This window comes from Panthera leo, chromosome D3 (assembly GCF_018350215.1).
Source record: "Panthera leo isolate Ple1 chromosome D3, P.leo_Ple1_pat1.1, whole genome shotgun sequence".
NCBI classification, from domain to species: domain Eukaryota; kingdom Metazoa; phylum Chordata; class Mammalia; order Carnivora; family Felidae; genus Panthera; species Panthera leo.
The window spans coordinates 78011049-78034472 of NC_056690.1; the positions used below are offsets into that span (position 1 = coordinate 78011049).

The window sequence follows — 23424 nt, forward strand, 5'->3', positions numbered from 1 at the left end:
GTCCATCCGTAGATGAAGAAGTGAAGAAGATGTGGTGTGTGCGGACTATTACTCAGCCACAAAAAAGAATGAAATCTCGCCATTTGCAACATCAGTGAATCTAGAGAGTGTAATGCTAAGCAAAATAAGTCAGAGAAACACAAACACCGTATGATCTTACTCATATGTGGAATTTAACAAGTGAACCAAGTGGGGGGGGGGGGGGGAAGGAGACAAAACAAAGAGGCTCAAACTAGAAGGACAGATGGTTAGCAGAGGGGAGATGGGGGGGATGCGTAGAATAGGTGGAGATTAAGAGTACACTTATCTTGATGAGCACGGAGTCATGTACAGAACTGCTGAATCACCATATTGTACACCTGAAACGAATAATGCTTCAGGTTAACTGCACTGCAATTAGAAAAAAAAATTAAAAAATACACAATGGGTGCCTGGTTGGCTCAGTCAGTTGAGTCCTACTCTTGATTTCCGCTCAAGTCATGATTCCAGGGTTGTAGGACGGGGCTCTGTGCTGAGCATGGAACCTGCTTAAGATACACACACACACACACACACACACACACACACACACACACACACTCTGCCCTCTTTTCCCCCCACTCGTGTTCTCATGCTCTAAAAATTAAAAACACACACACACACACACACAATCAATATACAGCAAAGTGACCTACTCTGGTTCCAGTCTTGAGTAATTTAGACCTTAAAAGCTTCCATCTCAGACAGTTTCCATCTCTGTGCTCCTCGAATGCTCAGACCATCATGAGGAGAGGCCCTGCCCAGACTACTGACTAAAGGAACAGGTAGGGAGGTCACTTAGAGAATGGAGGCCTTCCAGCTGGCAGCCAGCACCAAGGCCCCCAACGCACGACAGAGGCCACCTTGCTTCCTCCAGCCAACACCATCCCCGCTGAGCCCTGCCCCAAATGCAAACCCAGAGAACCAGGAGCAAGAAAATCCTGGCTTTGGGTCACCAAGACGTAAGGTGGTTAGTTATGCTGCAAAAGAGGACGGGACAAAATTCTGTGGAAAGAAAGGAGTAAGAATAATCACAACTGGAAACCCCGCTCCACCATGGGTCTGTCACAAGCTCAAGGACATTAAGTTGCTTGATAGTCCTAAGCCTTAATTCATCTCATTTGTGAATAAAAATGGCCATAAGGTTGCCGAAAGGGTTCAAGAAAATCACGTATAGAGCCTAAGGCAGTGCCTGGGACACGGGAGGTGTGCAATGCATCTTATGATTATTAAAAGCGAAGTCAATGTTTCTGGATACAACCAAAATTAATGTGAAGAGCGTATTTGGCAACGTCCAGAAAATTAAACACAATCTCTTCTGTTACACAATATTCGCATTCTTAAGAAATCTTGTATAATCAACAATTGTGTTATGAACGGGAAAAACTGTTCCGCTGGGAAAAGGGGGTTTAGGATCTCCAAAGGTTCAGATTTACAACAACAGTTTATTTTCTGCAAGAATTCAATAAATAACAACAGCTTACGGCTCTAAAACCTCAACATCCCTGGGCAAATCCAAGCATTTAATCATATCCAGGTTTTAGGTCACAAGGCCTCTCACATACGGTCTCCACCAAGACTGTCACTTGCACGCCCTCGTACACATTCCGATCTTCCTCAGCCGCGGCTTCTCGTCAAGCACGAAACGGAAATCGTGAACACGACCCCCAGTGTTAAGTCGCAACTTGGATTAGAAGAATGTTGAAGGAAAGAACCCAGAACCAGTCAGCTGACCAGACCAAGCGGCCCCAGCTTTTGTGGCTACGGACACTTCCCGGTCCCGGTAAGGAAAGCTTCATTACAAACAGCGGCAGCCTGTGCAGCAAACGGCGTTCGGTCCTCTGTCGCGTTATACTGCATTTCGGTATTAGAGCTGATCCCGTGGGAGAGGTCTGCAGCCTACCCACGATGCGATAAAAATCTACGGACTCGGCTCACTTTTCATAGTAGCGACTGGAATGTTCAGTGGCTGGTTTCACTTTGAGCGATCTTCGGAGAAAACTAAGTATGAGATCGTCCACTCCTCAGAGCACAGTTTTGCTCTGGGCAGCCTCACTTAAGTGGACAGCTCCCACGTTCAGAGACTTCATTTACTCTTCTACAAAGCTAAGGAAAATAACGTCCTCGTTTATATCCCTTCTCCGTAGAATCTTAGTGACAGCGCACACAGATTAGCCCTGGAAAGCCCCACACACCATCCAGAACATGAAAAGCCAGCTGGTCTATCCAGAGTGGGGGTAAGGTAACCGTAGCTAGAGAAGGCCTTTGGGAAGGAATGTATTCACCCATCCCCCCATCCTTTCACCCATTCAGGAATACCTTCTGTCTATGTCGTACAGGCACCTGCAGGAGTAAGACGGACTCCTTGCTTTCCGGATGGCCATTTTCAAGTATGAAGACTCACAACATCCTCGCAGTGTTGTCTTGGAGACTAGACCTGTTTAAGCCACGAGACACTGCTGGAGGAAGTATATACCAGACCTACAGATGGGCTGGATGGAAAAAGAAACGTCTGGAAGGAAAGCAGGATCGCGAAGATGTTTAACAGGAGCCAGTCAGGAAGAGAAGGCACGCCATACTAAGAGCCAGTAATGTTTGGTTAGGACAAAGAAAGGAAGTTACAAATAGTTAAAGCCGGAGTGGACACCCCTGTCCCCACCCACATAGGTCCTCCCTCGAAGCAGGCAGCAGCAACCACAGCAGCAACGAACGTCACCACACAGCACGTATGGCCCGAGCAACGTCACAGGGGCCCAGAAACAGGCCTCAAGGCAACCGGACGTGGTTGGACAGCAGGAGTCTGCACTTGAAGGTCATGGTTGAGTTATTCCCGTGCACCTGACCACGTCCATTATAGGGAAGGCTCCATCACGTTACGTACCGTTCTTTCCACCGTGACCTTCGGGCGAAATTTCTTTGGTCTTCATATCAAGACCAGTTGTAGTTCCCCCAGGCATTGTTCAGTTTTTACCATATGGACTCGGGGAGCGGTTTTTCTCATTGGCTGCCGGGGCGCTGGGAGCCAGCTGGGCCACCCATAGCAGGTCTGTTTGTCTGTATGGTAGACATTCTTACCATCAATCCTGGCTCTGTTTCTCCAGTCCCAGTTTTCTTTTGGTCTTTTTAATTTACGTTCTCTTCATATCTTATGTATTGTAAACTGCCCTACAGATCTGGAACAGAGCCGAGTACAAACTGAAATCCGCAAAGAGTAAACATGGCTCTGTTTCAGAGGATGACCTTATTGCACAAGGACCATGTGTATTCATTCACCTTTCCCCAAACACGCATTCTGTGTGGAAAACAGGCAGGATGCTGTGTTAGGCACGGGGATTCAGAGTAAGATAGGCATGACCCCGCCCTTATATCTAGTCAGGAAAAGATACAAAATAAAGCCACAAATGGACTTAAGTACCTTAACAGGATAAAACAAGGACCTGATATGGAGAACCACAGAGACTGGGGAGAATACTGTGGTAACACTAACTTCTGAAGGACTGGGAGCGAGCGACTACTGGGGTTTTGTGTTCTTAAGCAGGGGAAGACTTTTTAATCCAGGCAGTGGAAATCAAATAGGCAACACCCTGAAACAAGGAAGAGTCTGCCATCTAAAGAAATGAGCTAAACTGAAGAAAGAACATAGGATGAGGGTAGACAGGAAGAGGTCAGATCACTAGAGGCCCCACAGACTAAGGTGAGGAGTATAGATTTTGTTTCCAGGGCAGGAAGAGCCTACTGAAGAATTTTAAGCTGGGGTCAGGCATCATCCCTTTTAAGGTTCAGGATCTCACTTTCTGATGCATGGAAACAGATTCCAAGAGGCAGGACAGGAGACAACGGTTACAACAGTCTAGGCCAAACATACAGGTGGCCTGGACCAGGTTGGTAGCAGTCAACAGAGCCCAAGTTTAGATATATTTGATAGGAAGAATCTAAAATCACTTCCAGATCAGTCTAGAGCAACTCATCAGGTATTGAGGTCACAAGTGAAGGCAGCAGTGTTTGTATCGAGAGGGACATGATCACCGTGTCTATTTGGATGGATTATCTTCGAAATGTCTAAAAGACAACCAGTGGAGACCAAATGGACAACTGGATGGGTGAATTGCTGTGACTCAAAAAAAAAAAAAAAAAAAAAGAAAAGAAAAAGAAAAAATCCCTCCAAAGACTCTCAGGGAAGTACTAGACTGTAGGCTCCACCAAAACAGAGTAAATCAGAAAAGGGGAAAACATGGGGTCCAGGAAACCCAGAATCTGACACAAGAGACCAAGGGGGACCTGGACACAGTAGACCACGACAGACAGAGTGAAGACCAAGAGAGTAGAGACCGACCCTGAGAGAGAGAGAGAGAGAGAATGAATATGAATATTCCCAGGCTGATAGTAAGGGAGATCTCAAAGCCACAGCAGGCTCAGCAAGAAACCAGTTCAGACCAGGGCAGGCCTCAAGCTCTGAAAGGAACTTCTCCAAGAAGTCTGAAATGACACACGCTTAATAAGTTTAAATAGGATGGGAGGAAATTTATACAGATGAGGGTGCCTTGGGGGTTGGAGTCACAATTCTATTTTTGAAGCTAAAATTTTTTTTTTGAGCTACAGGAAAGGCAAAATACAGAGGGAAAGGAAAGGCACTCCCCATTCAGGACTTAGACATCAATAGCATTTCCACAATCACCCTGAAGACCATGAAAAACTGGTCTATCCCAAACCAGAAGTCCACTGGCTGCAAAGATGGGAAGTGTGTGGACGGTGGCTGAGGACAGCTGAAGTCTCTCCCACAGAAGGACTTTGTCAAGAGACGACGACAGAAATTGACAAAAAGTTCTGAGTTACTTGGAGCTACAGACAAATCAAAAGAAGTTTTGAAAACCGGAATGTGGTGCTGGGGTGGGAGCAGAGGTCCCGGGAGGGGTCGAGGGCCTACCGTCTGTCTTCTCCGCTGTGGAGTCACTGGACCCTAAAACTCTAACTTAGATAATATTTCAAACTATGGTAGGACATTAACTAAACAAAAGTTATACTACTGATTTTCCTTTACTACGTAAAACATTGACCATGCACACGAATAAGGCACCACATTAACAACAAAAGGACTGCAGCTGTGGGTACCTTTCAGTTAAGAATATCTAAGTTGCTTTTTGATATTAGTGAAGCTAATGCATTTTTGTGCATTAGTGAAGCTAATACAGTTTTGCTATGGGGAAATAGTCGCAAGTCTTGTCCACTTGGTTTAAAAGATCCTAAATATAAAACACAAGTACAAAAATAAATGAAATAGCATTTTTTTTGGAAAGAGAACGAGCAGGGGAGGGGCAGACTCGAGAGAGGGAGACAGAGAATCCTAAGCAGGCTCAGCACTGACAGCAGAGAGCTGGGGCTCAGACTCACAAACCATGAGATCATGACCTGAGCCAAAGTTGGACGCTCAACCGACTGAGCCACCCAGGCGCCCCAATGGAGAACCTTGTTACTGATATTGGTAGTGGAGTCTATGGCAATTGAGTTTCCTACTATAGCATATTTCATATTTTCATCATTTAAAAAAATGCAGAGGGAAAATACGGCTGGCTTTTCACTTTCAAAAAGGAGGTAAATTCGTATCTTTTTTTCCTCTGTGATTATGATGCAAGTACCCTGAAAAGCCAAGGCTGTGGTTTAGAGTCGTTTGTCTAATTATACCCCCAGCCTGGTGAAAACGCTTACAGAAGGAACACAGGTTGAAATGCAAAGAGTCGTGCACAAGAAGATTAACAGAATCAAACTTCAAGCTAACGAGGAACTTGTCCACTTAATGTGGAGCTCTAGTGGGCTACCGTCGTCTTAAACCAGGATGGACTACCCACGCAGAAGGGGGTTAAGAATATCTGTACCCCAATGTTCACAGTAGTGCTACCATGGATAAAGAGGTGGTGTATATACACAATGGGCTATTAGCCATCAAAAAGAACGAAATCTTGCCACATGCAAACACATGGATGGAACTAGAATGAATTATGCTAAGTGAAATTAAAGAATTATCACATGATTTCAATATGTGGAATTTAAGAAAACATATGGACAGAGAGGAAGGAAAGGAAAAATAAGATAAAAAGAGGGGCAAACTAGAAGAGACTCTTCTATATAGAGAATAAACTGAGGGTTGCAGGAGGGGTGTTGGGGGGGGGGATGGGCTAAATGGGTGACGGGCATTACGGAGGGCACTTGTTAAATTACACTATATTATGTTCACTAACTTGGATTTAATTTAAAAAAATTAATTTTTCCCTGTAAAAAAGAAATCTGATAATCATCTGGGTAATTCAAGAGATGCCACATTCTCTTACGTGGGTAATCTGGCAGAAAACGAAATTCTCGGTCTAAAGCATGTAGCTGCCTTGTTTCACCACGTTCCCTCCTCCCTGGGCAGCTTTAAACACAGCCAAATATGGAACCAGAAGCAGAGCAGAATGGAGACACGGGCAGCGCGGCCGCAGGCCAATTAGCGCTCACGGTCCTCACAAGGACCCCTCGATAAGTAAACTCAAAAGGACACGCATCGAAACAAATTCGTAATAAAAGTTTCTGTAAACAGAACACATGCACATTGAGCCCAGTACGTTAGGATAAAAAGAGGTGAAGGACGTTTTATGGGGAAGCCTTCCCATCTGAGGTCCCACTTTGTTAACAGGAGTCTGCCCGAGTGCAACAACATCTCCCTTCTGGAAAGGAGGGGGTCACGAGGAGGTTTCTGCCCTACGTGGGGAAGCGCATACTTCGCCCGCCTTAGCCTGCTCTGTGGGACTGGAGGTCTTGAAAGCAAGCAGACAGAAGCCAGCCGGTAGGGTGGGGTGTGACGGGAAGGGATGGCCTCAGACACTTCTGCAGAAGATGGGCTCCTGTGCTCACAGCCAAGAGAAGGTTTGCTTTCACGAGTATACACCCGGGGAGTAAAAAGACAGTCTCCTCTTTCGTGACGGGGCAACGGCAACTACCGAAGGCACTCGAGACACTCCGTGCGCAGCTCACGGATGGCGATCCCGTTTTTAAGGCGGATTAGAGAGAAGCATCCAGAACGCTCCACAGCGTCCTCGCCCTTAAGATGTTCTTTAGGTCAAGCAGATCCCCCCGGGCTGTAAACTAAGCCCATTTCCGTTTGTTCTGCGCTCTGTGGAGTGCTCAGTCTCAGATGACCAGACCTGGAAGGAACTCAGTCAAAGCCCCAAGCTCCCACAACGGAGGATCAGAGGGTCAGCCCTAGAGGCTCACGGGGACCGGCACCCACAGCTCTAGGAGGGCAGTGACAGGTCGTCCAGGTTCCAGCCCAGAGTACGCTCTAGCGGTACTAGGTTATCTGCTCCTTCCGATTCATTTCGGGAAAACTTGACCTACTTGAAATTCGCATCCTAAGTTTAAAACCTGAACCCAAGGCCTCGGGGAGGGCCCCTTGGCACTCACTTGCCTTACAAGGAGCTGAATAAGGTGCATCCAGACAATGAAATACTATGCTGTGAAAGTGAGTTAGCGCCCTAGGTGATAAGAGGGGCTCCTCACCAATTACGGGGGCGGGGGGGGAAGCAATTCTAGAACAAGCCCATTTCCATAAGAGGCAAACTACAAATATCGTCACACCAGCACAGAGAAGAGCGAGACACACACTCTGGTCCCCTGGCAGTCACTACCCTGGAGAGGGAATTAGGGAGCACCCACGGTGAGAAGTCCCACATCACTAGGATGTGCAACGTGCACAGAGCAAGCATTGCGATTAAGAAGGGAAGATTTCCTCTTTTGCGTGTCCCTTTCCCTGCAGGAGCTTCAAAGCAGGGTTCCCTTTACCTGTTTTTCTACAAGAAGCATCTTCCCCTCATCATTATGGCAATTTCCTTTTGCAGCATCCTTAGAAGTGGGGACGAAACCCCCATCCCTTCAGGACACAGAGTGTCACCGTGGCCTTGGGAGCACCGAGGGCTGCACAGAATGACTGCAGAGATCGCATCAGATACACAGACCGAACGTGTCAGCACAATCCAACCACCGAGCTGTAGATAAGCGACAGGTTAAGTACACATCCCAAGACGATGCAATCATTTGAAAGGGACGGGGGAAACGGGCTCTTAAGAACAGCCAAGAGCAGATTCACTGAAGACTTCGGACTTGGTGGGGCAGCTTGAACAGAGCCCAATGGCTAAGAGCTATGAGGGTGGAGGAGGGGAAGTCTACACTGGAGATGTACCATGAGCCACCCCCCACCCCCCTCACGGCCCACAAGTGGCTCCAGGTGTAACAAGACCTCCTCCTCCTGCCCTGGGACAGCAGGTGGCAGCTGGACTGCCAGAGCCTCCCAGGCTAGGCACCTCCAGCCCCGAGCAGCCTTTGTTAGTGACCTCAACGTGCCCTCCGCAAATAATTTTCATCTGTGCCGCAACCCGAAAACATGGTTCCCAAACACTAGGGGTCTCTGGGAAAAGACTTGAAAGACCGTGTTGGGGGTGGGGGCAGAGTGCTGAGGAAGTTGTCAGGATCCTTTCATGCCTGGAGATTTTAAATATCCGTTCCGATCACATCCTCTCTAATAGGGTGCCACACAGTATGCTGTCAGACTCTGAAAGTGGATTTCAAACTCTGAGGTCATTTACGCACCACTTTACCTTCCCAGCCTCCAATTCAAGGAAAGCCCTCTTTAAAGAGCCTCGGGAGCATATCCATCCAGGAAACGCAATTTCATTTCCTTTCTTGGTTTATAGTAATTTCTATTTCTAGGATTTAATCAACATGATTGCTGTTACTCAAAAAAAAAAAAAAAAGGCAATTTTTTGCACATAGCCATGCACTCTATGTAGACCTATTTGGGGACTGCCTGGCTTAAGGCCATATGGTAAATATGGGGCTCGGGGGATAACCATACAAACTAGAGCATGTTGTTTTGTGTTCAAGTTAATTGCAAACCTACAAAAAGCCTCACGTTTGCTAGGGATGGAGAGGTTCTTTCGGTGCTCAGAACACTGAAGAAAAACCTAAAGATGGAACGGGAAGAGACTGACGGCACACAGATTTCCTATCACACCATGTGGAAAAAAACGGTGCTTGCGTTTGATGCTTGCAAGGAAAGAAAAACACAGCTTGACATTGAAAAGCTTTCATTTATAATACGCTGAGCCATGTTTATATCTTGGGAGAAGGTTCATGCAGTGCAGCAACAAAGCAAAATGTTGTTTTTTTTTTAAAAAGCACCAGAGGTCACTAAGTAGCTCCAAACACCAAGCTGCGAGCCTTCAAGAGGGAAAGAGCGAGCGGTGGGGTCTGCACAAGAGACTTCGAGGTGCTCAGCTTCAGAAACGCAGACGAGCTCAGGAAGACCAGTCTTACCCTCCCTGACTCACCTGCACCCACACCATCGCTCCCCCAGTTGCCCTCGAATCACCCACCCCCCCCCACCCCAGGAGTGGAAAGGAGATGTAGGGAGAAAGACTGGGACCTAACAGACAAGGGATGAGGACACCAGGCTGATAGATGGTCCACCGACACAAACTGTAAATTCCCCCATTGAGGGGCACGGACCCGCAAGGAAAGACAGGAGGACCCAGCTCCAGAAGTAACCGTTTATCCTCTGGCAAAGAGCCAGGCTGCGCACTACTCCCTTTTGCCCTTTGCTCCAAGGTTTTCAGCTTTGGCTACAAGTTGAAATCACGCACGGAGCTTTGAAATTCCCTGGTACCAGGTACGCCCACCCCCAGAGTTTCCGACGTACCTGGGTCTAGCATGCTATGTAGACACTAGGGTGGTTTTTTTTTTTCCCGAACACTCACAAAGGGGTTCCAATGTGCAGCCCAGGTTATGAATCCCTGCCCGTGGCTCTACGTCAGAAGCAAAGAGGAGCCACAGGAGAGCGAGCAAACCCTCGAATGACGTATCAGGACCGTGCGTCTCAACGTAACATGCATAGGAAACACCTGAGGACCTTGTCTAGATGCAAGATTCTGCTTAAGATCTGGAGTGGGGCCTCAGCACCTTCAGTTCCGATGCCTCTACGTAAGGGTCAGAACAGTCTACGGCCTCCATCTGATGTCCACCTAGAGAGGTTCCAAAGAAGTGAATGTTACAAATAACATTGTGGTTTATGCGATTTTCGAGTTTAAGCCTTTTCTTTCTTCAGTGGCACTGAAGGCCCTTAGCTGCATTCGATCACTCAGGATCACCAGGGCAGACAGGGCCGCTCGTGGGAATTACAGTACGTACATAAAACATCCCCCCGCCCACACATACACGGCCCAGTGTGTGCTGTGTTTTATTGGGAGGGCAGGTTACAGGGCTGTATCGTGACCTCCCCAAAGCTGAAGTCTGAATGAACTCCAGTCCCTCAGGGTGGGACTACATTTAGAGATAGGAGCTTTGAAAAGCTCACGACTTAAAATGAGGTCATTAAGAGGGGCCTGACCCGATATGAAGTGCTGTCCTTACAAGAGAGGATCTGGTGAAGACGCCAGGAGGCAGCAACGGTCTGCAAGCCAAGGAGACGCTTGGAAAGGGATCAGTTCTATCAACACCTTCAGCTCAGACTTCTGGCCTCCGAAATTGTGAGAATGGGGTTTCTGTTAATGCCACCTGAGCCTAGGTCATTTGGGCAGGCCTAGCAAATGGACATGGGGGGGGCGCTTGGGTTGTTGGGTCTACTTTTGAGAATCTGTCTTACACTTTCAGCCATTCCTGTGGAATAGACATTCCTGTCTCTAGCACTTCCTCTCCCCTCTAAATGCCACTTTTTGGTTTGTGGTTGGCAGGAGGAAAGCAAGGTAACCAGAAGATCAGGCCCTTAGGAAGAACTGTGGGTAAGAACATAGGTTCTGGAGTCAGACGGTTTGCCTTAGAAGCTGGGCTCTGCCACGCACCTGCTCTGGGACCTTGAGCAGGAACGGGCACGCAGACTCACAAGGAAAGCAGCCACCCCACTTGTCGCTGTGGTTTCGGTATCCGAACTCCCTCTGTCGTCTCCTTTTCCAGCTGTGTTCCGAATAGAAACTGGTGCCTGGGGCACCCGGGTGGCTCAGGCACCAGACCCTTGATTTCAGCTCAGGTCATGATCCCAGGGTCGTGGGATCGAGTCCGTGTCGGGCTCTGCACTCACAGCATGGACCCTGCTTGGGATTCTCTGTCCCTCTCCGGCTTGTGTGCTCACTCTCAAACAAAAAAAAAATTAAAAAGAAAAAGAAACTGATGCCTGTAGTAACCTCCATAGAAGTACAGGGTTCCTGTATGAAACTTCTTTCCCTGTGTCTGCCCAGCTAGGCCAGAAGGTACAAGAGGTCTAGAAAACAAATTAGTATTGAATTCAATTTTTACTGACTTGCAAAAAAAAAAAAAAAAAAAAAAAAAAAAAAGTCCTTCAAATTTTCCTCAGAGATAGAATCTCACCAACATTGTGTTCTACATTCTTCTAACTTTCAGGGACTACCAGAACTCAATTCCAGTGCCATTTTTTGGAACGTCCTTGCCTGCAAAGAAGGTCTTCGTGGATTCCTAGGAAGGCAACCTCTGCCCAGCCATGCAACTTTTCCACCACAAAAATCATGAGCTGTGTCAGTACAGACACCTCCCAGACGAAACCTGGGCCCGTTCCTGACAGCAACGCCCAGTGACATCAAAGCAAGGCAGGGGGGCGCCAAGGTGCCCCATCTGCACCACCATTTAGCCTGCCTCATCTCCACAGCAACAGTGCTGGCTGGGCACACACCACGGGTCGCAAAAATTCCAAGTGTTGATCTGTCACACTTCCCACACTCTTTTCACCTCCGTTTACTTGAATCCATGAAAATGGCAGTTACCAAGGTCAGAAGCTCCCACGTGACTTTAAGCATTTTCTCCAACTTCACCTCCAGAGGATGCTCTCTATTCCCTAGCAAGTTTTTGTACCTTTTTTCCTCTTTGCCACGCCCCCATGGCATTCCTCTTAATAGGTCAGGTTGTGAGTCCAACCTTCCCCTTCCCCAAAAGGCCATTAGATTTGGCTTCCCCCCCTCAGACTATGGCTTCTAAATAGTTCTTTCCTTCACTTCCCTCACATGCTCAGTGTCAGAAGGCATCGCTAGGAAGGCTTTGTGATCTTTACAGAAAAGAGTTGACGTTTTTAAAAGGCACTTCAGACTTTAAATTCAAAGGTTTAATGGCAGACACTGTGCTTAGTGGAATGGAGGAACAGACGACTTCTTAGCCACAGAAGGAAAAACGGAACGTTGCAACTCTGATTTAGAGTAGCACCCCCCCCACCCCGCCTTGAAAGGGTTTTGACGCATGTTCCTCAAGTAGGTACTATCATTTGATTTTTGAAGGCAATGTTTCCCATGGTAGAAATTCAAAACAAATTCACAGAGCAGTGGCTTGGAGTCAACACAACATGGGATCATCAATGCGCAAAGTCAGGAATTAAAGTATGGGGTTAGGGGTGGGGGAGGGGAAGATCAGCCTTGGCAAGCCATGGACTACTCAACTAGCACAGGAAGCCGGGTCTTGAGAACACGCACAAAAGCAGAAATTAGTACTCCACTACCCGCAATAAGGTCAGCTTTACAACACTGACAAGTTACATCCATTTATGGTATCTGGGGATGAGGACTTGGGGCAGGGGTGGCGGGGGGTGGACAGAGTTCCAGCTTCCTGGAGATCAGGAAACCAAGTCACAAAGATGCACAGGTCAGGAGACCCAAATACAGTAAGGGAACAGAAAAGCAAGAACCTGAAGACAAAGCTGGCCAAAGGTCCCTAAAGTCACCTTCTTGAGACACTTCCATCTGTGGACAAGGTTCCAGATGGAGGACCCCACTCCCGGACCTCATGTGAAGATGACTCTGGAAGCTGACCAACTTTCTAGAGAGAGCCAGATGGTAAAGATCGGAGGCTTAGGGGACCAAGTGAGGTCTCTGTTGCATTTTTTTTTTTTTTAAGCTCTTTCAAGACCTACAAAGCATTCTTAGGCCAGAAGTTGTGGAAAACGTGCCTTGTGCCCTACTTCGCCGATTCCTGCCCTATCCCCAACTCCCAGAGCCATGTCCCAGAGCAGAGGAACCTCTCCTGGCCTCCTGCGGGCTCTCTACCAGCCACTGCTGTGATGACAACTGCCATCACCATTCCCTGGAAGCTGGGGGGGGGTGCTCACCAGAGTGGGGCAAACACAGGACGGCCCCCAGACACAGCCAAGAAAGAAAGGTTGAGACCAGAGGTAAAGGCAGAGAACAGATGCAGTCCAGGTTTCCTGAAATCCCGAAGGGTAGGGAAAAATGATCTCGTCCACACTCCGCCAGACAGAATGAGGCAGTCTATTCACACCTCCAAGCTCCCACACACACTTTGGACTTGAAGCCAGAAAGAGGTGCTCTGCTCAAAGGGGGTTAAAAATGTGTAGACCTCGCACCCCACTCTCCCCTCTCCTCCCCAGAATGGAAATCGTCCAGGAAGTTCAGCTTACGACTACAGTGAACCAGGATGGGTTAGGACAACGAAGGAATGTGGAGGGACATTCCTCCTCACAACTGTCTGCCTCAAGTTACCGTTGGCAAACAGGAGGGTGGTGAGAGCCGAGGCGAACTGGTTGTTCCCAGCGGGCCCGTTCTGATGCTGGCATCCACCTGACAGGGCAAAGAGCCAGAGAATTCAGTTCTTTAATACCTTCCCATCCCAGTGATTCTTGGGAGAGACTGGAGGCACACGCTAACGTCTAACACCCCTGCAGAACTCTGGTTACCACCAGCCTTGGATTCTCAGGTTCCTGCTTGGCAGGGTTCTTGGGCTGAAAGGATACAGGTAGGCCCCCCAGATGTCACCTTAATCAGATGTGTGCCAAAAACAGCCCCAAAGACCTTGGACTCGAAATGCCTTTAGTGAAAGAGAAATGGAATTAAAATCCCTAAGTCCTAGGAGGGTAGAGGTGCTTTTTTTTCCTGCCTTTTACACACACACACACACACACACACACACACACACACACACACACACACACGGAGGCCCCAGCAGTGTGCTTGGCACATAGGGACTCAAGCATTTGCTGAATAAATGAACCAAAATCGTTGGTAAAACTTTACAACTGCCCCACGGCTTCGTGGAAAAGAACGTAGCTTGAGAAACCCACGGATGTTGTAGTTGTGTATGTTTTCATCCCCAAAGAAAAGCAATCAACAGAGCAGAGATCTCTGTTCTCCGGACAATCAACGGCACTCCAAAGGCAAGACGCATTAACTCACAAAAGCAGGGAGGGTCCCGCTGGGCAGGCGGTGGTAGGTTTGGGGAAGCTGAACTCACTGACACGGAAAAGACTGATTGAAATGCAAACTTTCTCCTGAGCAGATAGAGTATTCTGGAATAAAGAGCGCCTTTGCTTTTTCCGGGTGCACCCACGCAGCTTCACTCAGATGAAGTTAATGTAGGAAGTCAGGCATCAATGACTTCAGGGACAATGAGCACGGCCAATGGAGCCATCTCAAAGGGCACCCCAGGGAAAGCACAGCCTTTTGTGGTGAATTCAATGCTTGGTTGTTTCCTAGCACTTTGTGTCGTTCCTGAGAAGGAGTGAAAAGTGATACAGGCCCCTGCCTTGGCCGATACCTTCCCCCCCTCTCTGCCTCCCACACGGGTCCTTCCGCGGAGGATAAACGTGGAAGGGAGCAGGATCCCCCGTAAAAACGCAACCCCCCACTTCAAAGCCAGGGTCTATGGGACAGTTAACTACAGGCAGGAACACCCACGTTCTCTCCAGGTGCTACGGGAAGCACCAAGTGCATGGCATTAGTTGTAACTTCCAGACTCAGCACCTGTAACACGGCACTGGTTGAAACGGGTCAAGCCAAGAACCAACGAAAGGCATGACGGCATCTCAGCAGTGCAGGAAATCCAGTTTCTAAAAAAACAAAGCAGCTTCCTGCCCCTCAGACTAGAAAAGGAGGCATATCTGGATAGAATAGCAACGTGAGTTCTAGAAAGGCTAAGTCAACTTCCATTTGCTTGTCACGTTCAGTCACTTGACAAGGTACAGGACACTGTCCAGGCAGGAGAGTAGCCTCTGACGACACGGTCGCAGACCAGGGGACAGACACTCCAATACCCTTGTGAGGGCACCATCCAGTGACAAAGAGGGTCTAACGCGGGGAAACCGAGGCTGCCTGCAATGTGCTTGTGATTTAATCAGTTCTGCACAAAGCTGTCTCTACCTGTGTCCTGCTCTTTTCATAGTACGCCCTCACTTTTAGATAGCTGGTCACAAGGATACAAACGCTTTCTGAACAAGGGACAGCATACCCCGAGTGAGAGAACAATTAGTCGCGGTGTGGCCACCTAGTGCCTGTTCTGAGCTATGCTGGCCACAGAACAGAGGCACAGAAGGGAGACGAGCAGGCTGGGAACTGGAAGGTTTCCTAGTCTTCCGGTCACCACCAAGAACACCCTTGATGACTCCAGACGAGACACAAGCCTTTAAGATTCTTTAAAGGGAGCTAACTAGGCCTCCCACCCACTCATCACGCAAGCAGGGTACCTTACATAGTCAGGAAGAAGCAAAGACCCACTCTCTGTGACTTTTCCCAAGGCACTGGATTTCTGACCTATCCCCACATTTGGAAAGCCATCTAAAAACTGCTGTGCCCAGGGGTATACGCTCTTTCCGGACACGGTCTGAGCTTTTCTTCCCAAAAACTGCCACCATCCTGTCCAAGACTTAGTGTCCAATCAGCATCTACCATGTGCACTCGATATGCTAAACATAATTCAGTAGTGATCATAAGGGGTAATCGTGAAACACATACATCAATCAGCTCATTTGATCTTCAGGGTAACCCCGTACCTCCAGTACTAAGAATCTTCATTTTACAAAGGAGACCACTAAAGCAGATTAAGCTGTTCAAGGTCACAATTTAGTCGAGCTGGGATTCAAACCGGGACAGTTCCTGTTACTGCGGTTTTGACCTTCATGTCCTCCGTAGGAGCTCTGTGACCAGATCGTGCATTCTACAGTCTTTCCTTCAACATAGCCTCGGCTAGAGTCGTCAGCCTAGCAGCACGGCTCTAAGGGACTTTGCTGTCCTCCAAGTCTCAAACACACTTGCATGACTATCCCCTTAACTTCGACCTCTTAACAGGATTTGGCAATGCACACATTATGGAAAAGTGGGAGTTTTTGCATCCTTAAGTCATGATCTCCCACCGGACGGACCCCAAAAGCAGTACCTAAGGAGACTCTACGGAAAGACCTACCACAGAGGGGCAGCTACGGGCCTCGGAGGTCCAGGAATCACAAAAGTCACACCTAATGCAAATTAAGCACCTAACATAGTGTTAGTTTTCTCTTGCCCAGAAAACCATTCCTGGCCTCTTCGAATCTCTTCCCCATCCCGGGTAGTTACAGTTTGAACTGTAGGACGTTGAACTGGATCTATCCTCATGGTTTCAAAGGCCTTGGTCGAAAAATCAGGTCTACAAATGGAGATCAGAGACAGTAGCTTATTCTTTTATGTGCATTTTGTAAGGCTATCTTAAGGTGCTAACAGATTCTCAATGGGTGAGAAAAGTTACAATGTTTATCAGACACAGCCTCAAAAATCAGATTTTCTGGACCTTTCCTACACCACGGATTTTCATCTTCCAGGAGGCTTTAACTTGTCATTTTTATGGATAGACCCAATAAACAAAAGGTAAACAAACGTTTTGTTCAAAGCTACGCGGTTGGGAAAGTCAACTTGTGGGAAAACCTTTAACACAGGAGGGTAACACCATGATAAAAGCACGCACTTGGTTTCGCTAAACAGTCTGAGGGAAGAGGTCAGAGTTAGGGTACACTCCTTTACCAGTAGTTAAATCACACTGCACCAGAGAAGTCTGAACAACCCAACCTGCACTCTACATGAGGCAGTTACCAGCATTCACTCCAGTGTTTGAACTTGGGGGCACTGGGCACAATGCACGTTGGGGTGGAGAGTCTCCACAGACAGACCCTGTGGATAAGAGGAAACCCTTCAAGGAAGGAAAGCTGTATACATATGAACCAATTTTGGGTAGGACAAGGTCGTATGAAGTCCATTGTCTAAGACCGATCTCAAAGGCAGGGTTAATTCCAAAAAGAGCCACGGGGGGCGGGGGTCTTCTATCAGGGTCTTCTGAATGCACAGCCACCTGAATTTATAGTCTTAGATCCCAGAAAATTCTGCCTCCTAAGATACGCCCGGGATGATGAAAGGGCCTGGGCCCAGACTTTGAAGTCAGACAAGCCTGGGTTTGGATCTCGGCTCCCACGTGTATTAACTTGGCGACCCCAACCGAGTTTACTTAATCCTGGAGGCTTGGTTCCTCCCCCTGTAAAACTGAACCACCAATGCAGGCGGCCCGGTGGATTAGATGTGCATGTGACCTGCACAGAACAGGGTTGAGTACAAAGTCCTCAAAGTTGTCATTTAACAGAAGACAGACATGGAAAGGTACTGCTGAGATGAAACCGTGTAACCCAAGTGGGCACAGGTGGCAGGAAAGGGGTCCAGAATGAACATTCTGAGCCCATCTTTTATTCTCTAGATCATTTAGGGTTCCATTTACTTTTGAGTAACAGATCCAATACTAAAATGAACATGGCAGAAGGGAGTAAAATCCTTCGTTCCTCTCCCTCACCGAAGTCACATAAAATCATTTAACAAGTTCAGCAGGGACTTCTACAGTTCATCAGTGCTAAAAACTGAGGACAAGCGGTAACGAGTGGGGACCATCCATCTGCATTCCCTAAATGGCAACTCCACTACTGTACTGAAGCTTAATCCAGGGTCAGCCAAGATGTGAAGAGTCTTGTTTCCCGGAAGGATGGTCCTTTCAGTGTTCGGTTAACGTGGTAGGAGGGACAAGGTGTGCACCTGCAGAAGCCTCTGTGCTCCTCGAAGGCTCGGTCTAAGTGGGTTTGCAGCGACCAGGTTGAAGACCGTGGTTCCTAGAGAAGGGCTTCACCTTTAACGTAATTGCGCTAACAGGCTCTGATTTGGGAGGTCAGGGGCAGGCCTCGAGACTAACAAGCTCCTAGAGGATGCTGGTTTGCAGATCACTTGGGGTAGCAAGGGTCTACGGGGCTCGGCCCATCAATTCACAACCCAAGCACAATACTCCTGCAGCCGTGGGGTTCAAAAGCAAACAGGGGCAGCAGTTGCCAACCTTGGACTTTACTCCCCTGACTTCGCGATTTCCTAGTCCAAAGCTAACGGAGTATACACAAAACTCTCGAATTCCATAAAACCAGAAAACAGGCACAGGGACCATTAACCCCACTTTCCCCCCCCACTAAAAACCCCCTCCTCCCCATTCCATTCACCACCCCCCTCCAGAACAAAGCTCCTTACTTTGTGATAGAGATAATTTGTTAACCCTCGAGTGTTTTAACAGCTATCCAAAGGAACAGCTTGTCAAGACATGGATAGGGTCTCGAGTTTGTGTAGAAAAAAGCCACGGTTTTTAAACATCTGGGGAAAATGACGGTAACAGCGTAATGAAGTCAACTTAAGACCCCTATCAGGGCACCAGTGGTTTCTGAAAGTTAGACATGCATTCTGCAAAGGCCACTGCTTTATGTGCAGTCTGACCTTCAGGGACCGAACAAATGAGTGAACCATCTCAGGGACGCTTTCCTCGTTAAGTTAGAGGCTTCGTGCTGTATTGATAGGAAAACCACATGTCCTAGTACTGCGGTCACGTGGAGGACACAGCGATCCTCGTGCCCGCACCCTCTCATCTCACCAACTGGGTGACCTTGCTTACGTAGTTAACCTCTTCTAGCCTTTACACCTGCAAACTGAACGGACTCACCCGCCCCCCAACCCCATGTGTTCAGTGTTGACTACTCACGTCCTGGAGACCACCCTTCCCAAGCCCAAGGAGTATGGACTCGCTTACATGATAGTCCGCTGCCAGTGGCAGATTTTAGAGCACAGTACATAATGTAACTGATTACCAGCTTTTAGATCATTTAACTTGCCAGCCCTGGAAACACATGCAAGCTTTTGAGCGTGTGAAATAAGGTTTCTACAGCTGAAAACATGGTAATGCTGTAACAGATGAACCCAACAGTAAAGCTTTCTTCCAAATTCACTTGGGGGGACTTCCAGATTGTCTTGTAGGATTTATCCTGGCACCCCAGAGTGTAGGACCACCCCCCCTGAAGACAGTGTGGCACGGGTGTGAGATTCCCATCTCGCACAGTACTTTTAAAAGGCAACTTGTGTTCATGGGTACGTGTTTCCCATCCAGGGAAAGCACGGAAACAAGCCAGGAACTTGAAGGTGAAAACAAACGGACCCTCACCTCTGAGGTAGCAAGCAGGGAATAGGGATTCTCTCCTTGTTACTGAGAACCACCTGGGAAGTACTTCCCAATTTATAGACCCCCGAACCAGGGGTAATTTTAACAGGCATCCAGGTCATCTGTGGACTGCATTTTCAGGAAATCCTCTCCTTGTGGCTCAATCTCGACGTTGTTTTCGCTCAACACAACTACGTCCACAGCCCGCAAACCTCCCCCACCCTTTTGCCCAGAGACCGTGACAGTGTCACAAGGCCCCGGTAATTGTCAACGTTTCTAAACAAAACGCAAACGCCACCAGCCGTGTTTGCTGTGGCGCACGGTTTGATACCCACTGTCCGATCCCCTTTTCTTAGAAGCTTCCAGCCTCCTCTTCTCAGATGGCCACCACGCAAGGTATTCCGGGAAGCGGTAAACAGCTCGGGGTCTCAGGTGCACTTAGGTGCAAGCCCCAGGTTCACACTCGGTCGCCCGTCATTGCTTTAGCCCCAAAACCGCACCAGAAGGGTTACGCCCAAGAACTCCCCGAACACGTCCCGGCGCAAAGCGAGCGCGTCTCCAAACCCCTCCTCTGCGGAGCCGCCTTTCCAAGCAGCCAGGCAGGGTGCGCCCTGGCGGACTCGGCAAAGCCCCAGGGCTTACCTGAAACACGTGGTGAGCTCACCCGAAGACTTCAGACACGGGTATTTCGTCGTGGCGATCTTGTTTTCCGAGCAGATCTCCCTAAGGAGAAAAGGTCGAGGGGCAACTTCGCTCGCTGGCCACGGGAGAGGGGAGGGGCAGGGTGCGCGAGGGTGGCAGGGAGCGGCGTCCCAGAGCGCGGACGCGCAGTGGCCTCGGGGGCTGGGGCTGGGCCTGGCGGGGGGGGGGGGGGGTCCCCGCGCGCGAACCGAGCCCCCAGGACGGCGGTAACAGGGAACACCGACCCACTGATGAGGGGACCCCGGGCGGGGAGCCGAGTTTTATGCCGCCTGGGAGAACCGAGCACCCAGCCGGCGGAGCGAGGGCATGCGGGTGCCTGGGGGAACCGGGGGGGTACCGCCCGCACCCCGAGAGCCGGGCGCCCACCAAGCCGGGGCTGGCAGCGCTTACCTGTCGCCGTCCTCGGGTTCCTCTCGGTAGCTCCACGTGTGTCCCAGCGCCAGGAGCAGCAGCAGCGGACCCAGGCTCCTGCCCAGCTGCCCCCTCGCCACTCCTCCCCGACTCGGAGGTGGCGGCACCATCAGGGAAGCTCCCGGCCTCTTCCCGGCGGCGCCGGAGCTCTCTCCCCGCCTGCGCCCGGCTCGTCCGCGGCCGCCGCCTTCCCTCTCCCCGGCAGGGGGCGCCGGAGAACAGGGGCGTCTGCGCCACCTGCGCGAGGCACGGGGCTGGGGGCGTCGCGGGGCCTGGGGTCAGGGCCAGGAGCCGGGTGCTGGGTGCAAATTCCGCGGAGGGGCGGGTGGAGGGATCGTCTGCGGTGCACGGCCGGCGCGAGGGTCGCGGGGCCTAAGCCGGCTCGCCCGGGAGGTTCACTCCGGATCCACAGACTCACCGGACTCGACTTTGGGCTGCGCCCTCGCCGCTCTCCTCTTCCTGGGCTGGGAGGGAAGGGCAGGGCGCGCAGAGCCGGCGGCTGTGTGCATCTCGCTCCAGGGTCGCTCGACCGCGAGGAGGAGGAGGAGGAGGAGGAGGAGGAGGAGGAGGAGGAGCTGGCTCGCACCCCCCGGAGAGGGAGGGGGAGCCCAAGGGTTAATCAGCCTTCTTCCTGGCGTCAGGTCACTTCTGAAGGCCAGGGCAGGCTTGCGGCTGCCTTTCCCCCTCCAGCGCCTACGCCGTGCTTTCCCGCCACCCCGGGCTTCACCCCGCAGGATTGGGGGGGGCGGGGGGAAGGAGTCGGAAAGCTACAGCGTCTCTCCACGCCCGAGAGGGAGCAATTTACAGGGCGTAGTAGCCTGTCTTCCTTGGAACCTTAGAAGAAAGGTCTCCCGATCGGTTACACTTGTATCTAAAGCCGCTTTTTTCTCCCCAGCCCGTGGCCGAGACAAGTGAGGAGCTCCCGGCGGCTCTTCCTGGAGGCTTTTATAGCCTCTCGCCCTAATTGGCTTTCGTGCTGTTTCCACGCCCCGTGGGCCAGCACACGTGAGCGCTGGAAACTCCTGGAAGACCAGGTGAGGCGCGGAGGGGGCGGTTAATCACCGGCCCTGCGCGCTGCTGGTGAACGCGGCGGGGTTCGCGCGGAGCCAAAGCCCCGTGGGGGCGGTAAATCCGCTGGTTTGGTGACGACCCCGCCACCGTAATTCGTTACACCTCTGCATCGTAACGCTTCGCTGAACATCAGGCGTTTTAATGGGCCTGTTAAGGGAAAAACTCGTGACACAGACGTGCCGGACGGAGCCGGCAAGTGGTCGCGGCCCCGAAGTGCATGGCAAGAGCACGAGGTTGTAATGCCTGGCCTCTAACAGACGCGTGGTGTTTTGCAGCCGCGGGGCGAGAAGTAGCTTGTTCCCAAGTTACCGGTGTGAGATGTTTTGTTTCAGAATGTTCTGGTCAACTGAGAATTGCCAGGCGTATCACCCACACCTTGACATTTTTAATAGCAGTGGCGTCTTCCTCCCTTTGTAGAATGCTTTTAGATTTGCCACAGGGTTTTCACATTCATGAATGTGGATTTTATTGATACGCTATCCCTTGAAACTAGGAGTCTGATTTCTTAGTTCAGTGAGATGTTTTTCCCCAGCAACGCTCACACGGAGACAGCAGACCATAAAACAGACTCAGTACTGAAATACGGTGCTACACACACGAAGTAAAATGCGGAGACTTCCCTCATGAATGTTTGTGATTGGTTGATTTACTTTTTATTTTTGAGAGAGACAGAGAGAGAGCTGGGGAGAGGGGCAGGGGGAGAGAGCGAATCTTAAGCAATCTTTGCACTCAGCTCAGAGCCCATCGCGGGGCTCCATCCCAAGACGGTGGGATCATGACCTGATCGGAAACCAAGAGTGAACGGACTGAATCACTCAGGCACCCCTATGAGTTTTAAATGAGGTAATACATATAAAGTATTTTTCACAGTGCCCAGCATGTATTGTGTGCTCAGCAGACATTAACTGGTAGCGTTTTTAAATTTTTTTTTCAACGTTTTTTATTTATTTTTTGGGACAGAGAGAGACAGAGCATGAACGGGGGAGGGGCAGAGAGAGAGGGAGACACAGAATCGGAAACAGGCTCCAGGCTCCGAGCCATCAGCCCAGAGCCTGACGCGGGGCTCGAACTCACGGACCGCGAGATCGTGACCTGAGCTGAAGTCGGACGCTTAACCGACTGCGCCACCCAGGCGCCCCACTGGTAGCGTTTTTAACATAATTATTGCACGGATCTTTCCGTTTTAACGTTCTAGTTTTTTCTGCTTTCTAGATAAATGGAAGTTTATTTCACAACAGTTGTTTGGGTTTCCAAGGAGATAACCTCTCTAAGCACATGAAAAATGCAGGCATCCTGGGACTGGTGAAAATTGTATTACTTTAGATTGCACCATAGGCATGTTTAATCTCCATCTTGCAGGGAGGACGCTGTGCTGTAGGAGGTTCTCGTTTTATTTTATTACCAATTATTCTGATATTTTGCTATATTTTTCTCATTGTTACTTGTTTTGTTTTTCTGCTGTTGCATTGTGGATGTCCGTACTACAAATAATAGAATGGCGAGGGAGATTCGTTATTACTTTCATTCAATAGTTAATGAGCCACATACGGAGACATGCAGCTTTGCAGAGAAGGATTTTCAGGCTGCAAAATGCTAAGAGCAAGACCATGCCCATTACGCACAGCTGGTGGCAGAAGATTGGGGACAAAGCCAACTTTGCCGCCACCTTATTTTCAGCCCACTGCACTGAGCACATATGACAACGAGGCATCAGAGAATGTGCTGGGGCCAAGCAATCAGCCCAGCTCTGCCTGAAGAGGAAATCCCAGGAGTGGCTGGTCAGAGCGTTTCTGGAAGAGGTGAGCCGGAGCAGAGACCTGGAGAAAACCTTTGCCCGGAGGCCTGGAATTTAAACTCATTGGCAGCTACTGATAGCACGACATGTAGTGTCAGGCTTTGGGGGGCTGGGCTGGAGAACACAACCAAACAGAAGGAGATGAGATG

The 23424-nt window shown here is 49.7% G+C and overlaps 1 protein-coding gene across 1 annotated transcript in view; it reads right to left on the reverse strand.

The window, feature by feature from the left end:
• The window catches only part of CCBE1 (collagen and calcium binding EGF domains 1), a 226747-nt gene extending 205795 nt beyond the window's left edge, over nt 1-20952 (reverse strand). Inside the window, exons 1-2 of the mRNA XM_042909738.1 lie at nt 20389-20952; nt 19939-20019 (exon numbers count right to left, since the gene is read on the reverse strand). Of these exons, the coding sequence (XP_042765672.1) occupies nt 19939-20019; nt 20389-20519 (212 nt within the window). The 5' untranslated portion in view covers nt 20520-20952. The remainder of the gene's footprint in view (nt 1-19938; nt 20020-20388) is intronic.
• Between the last annotated feature and the right edge of the window lie 2472 nt (nt 20953-23424).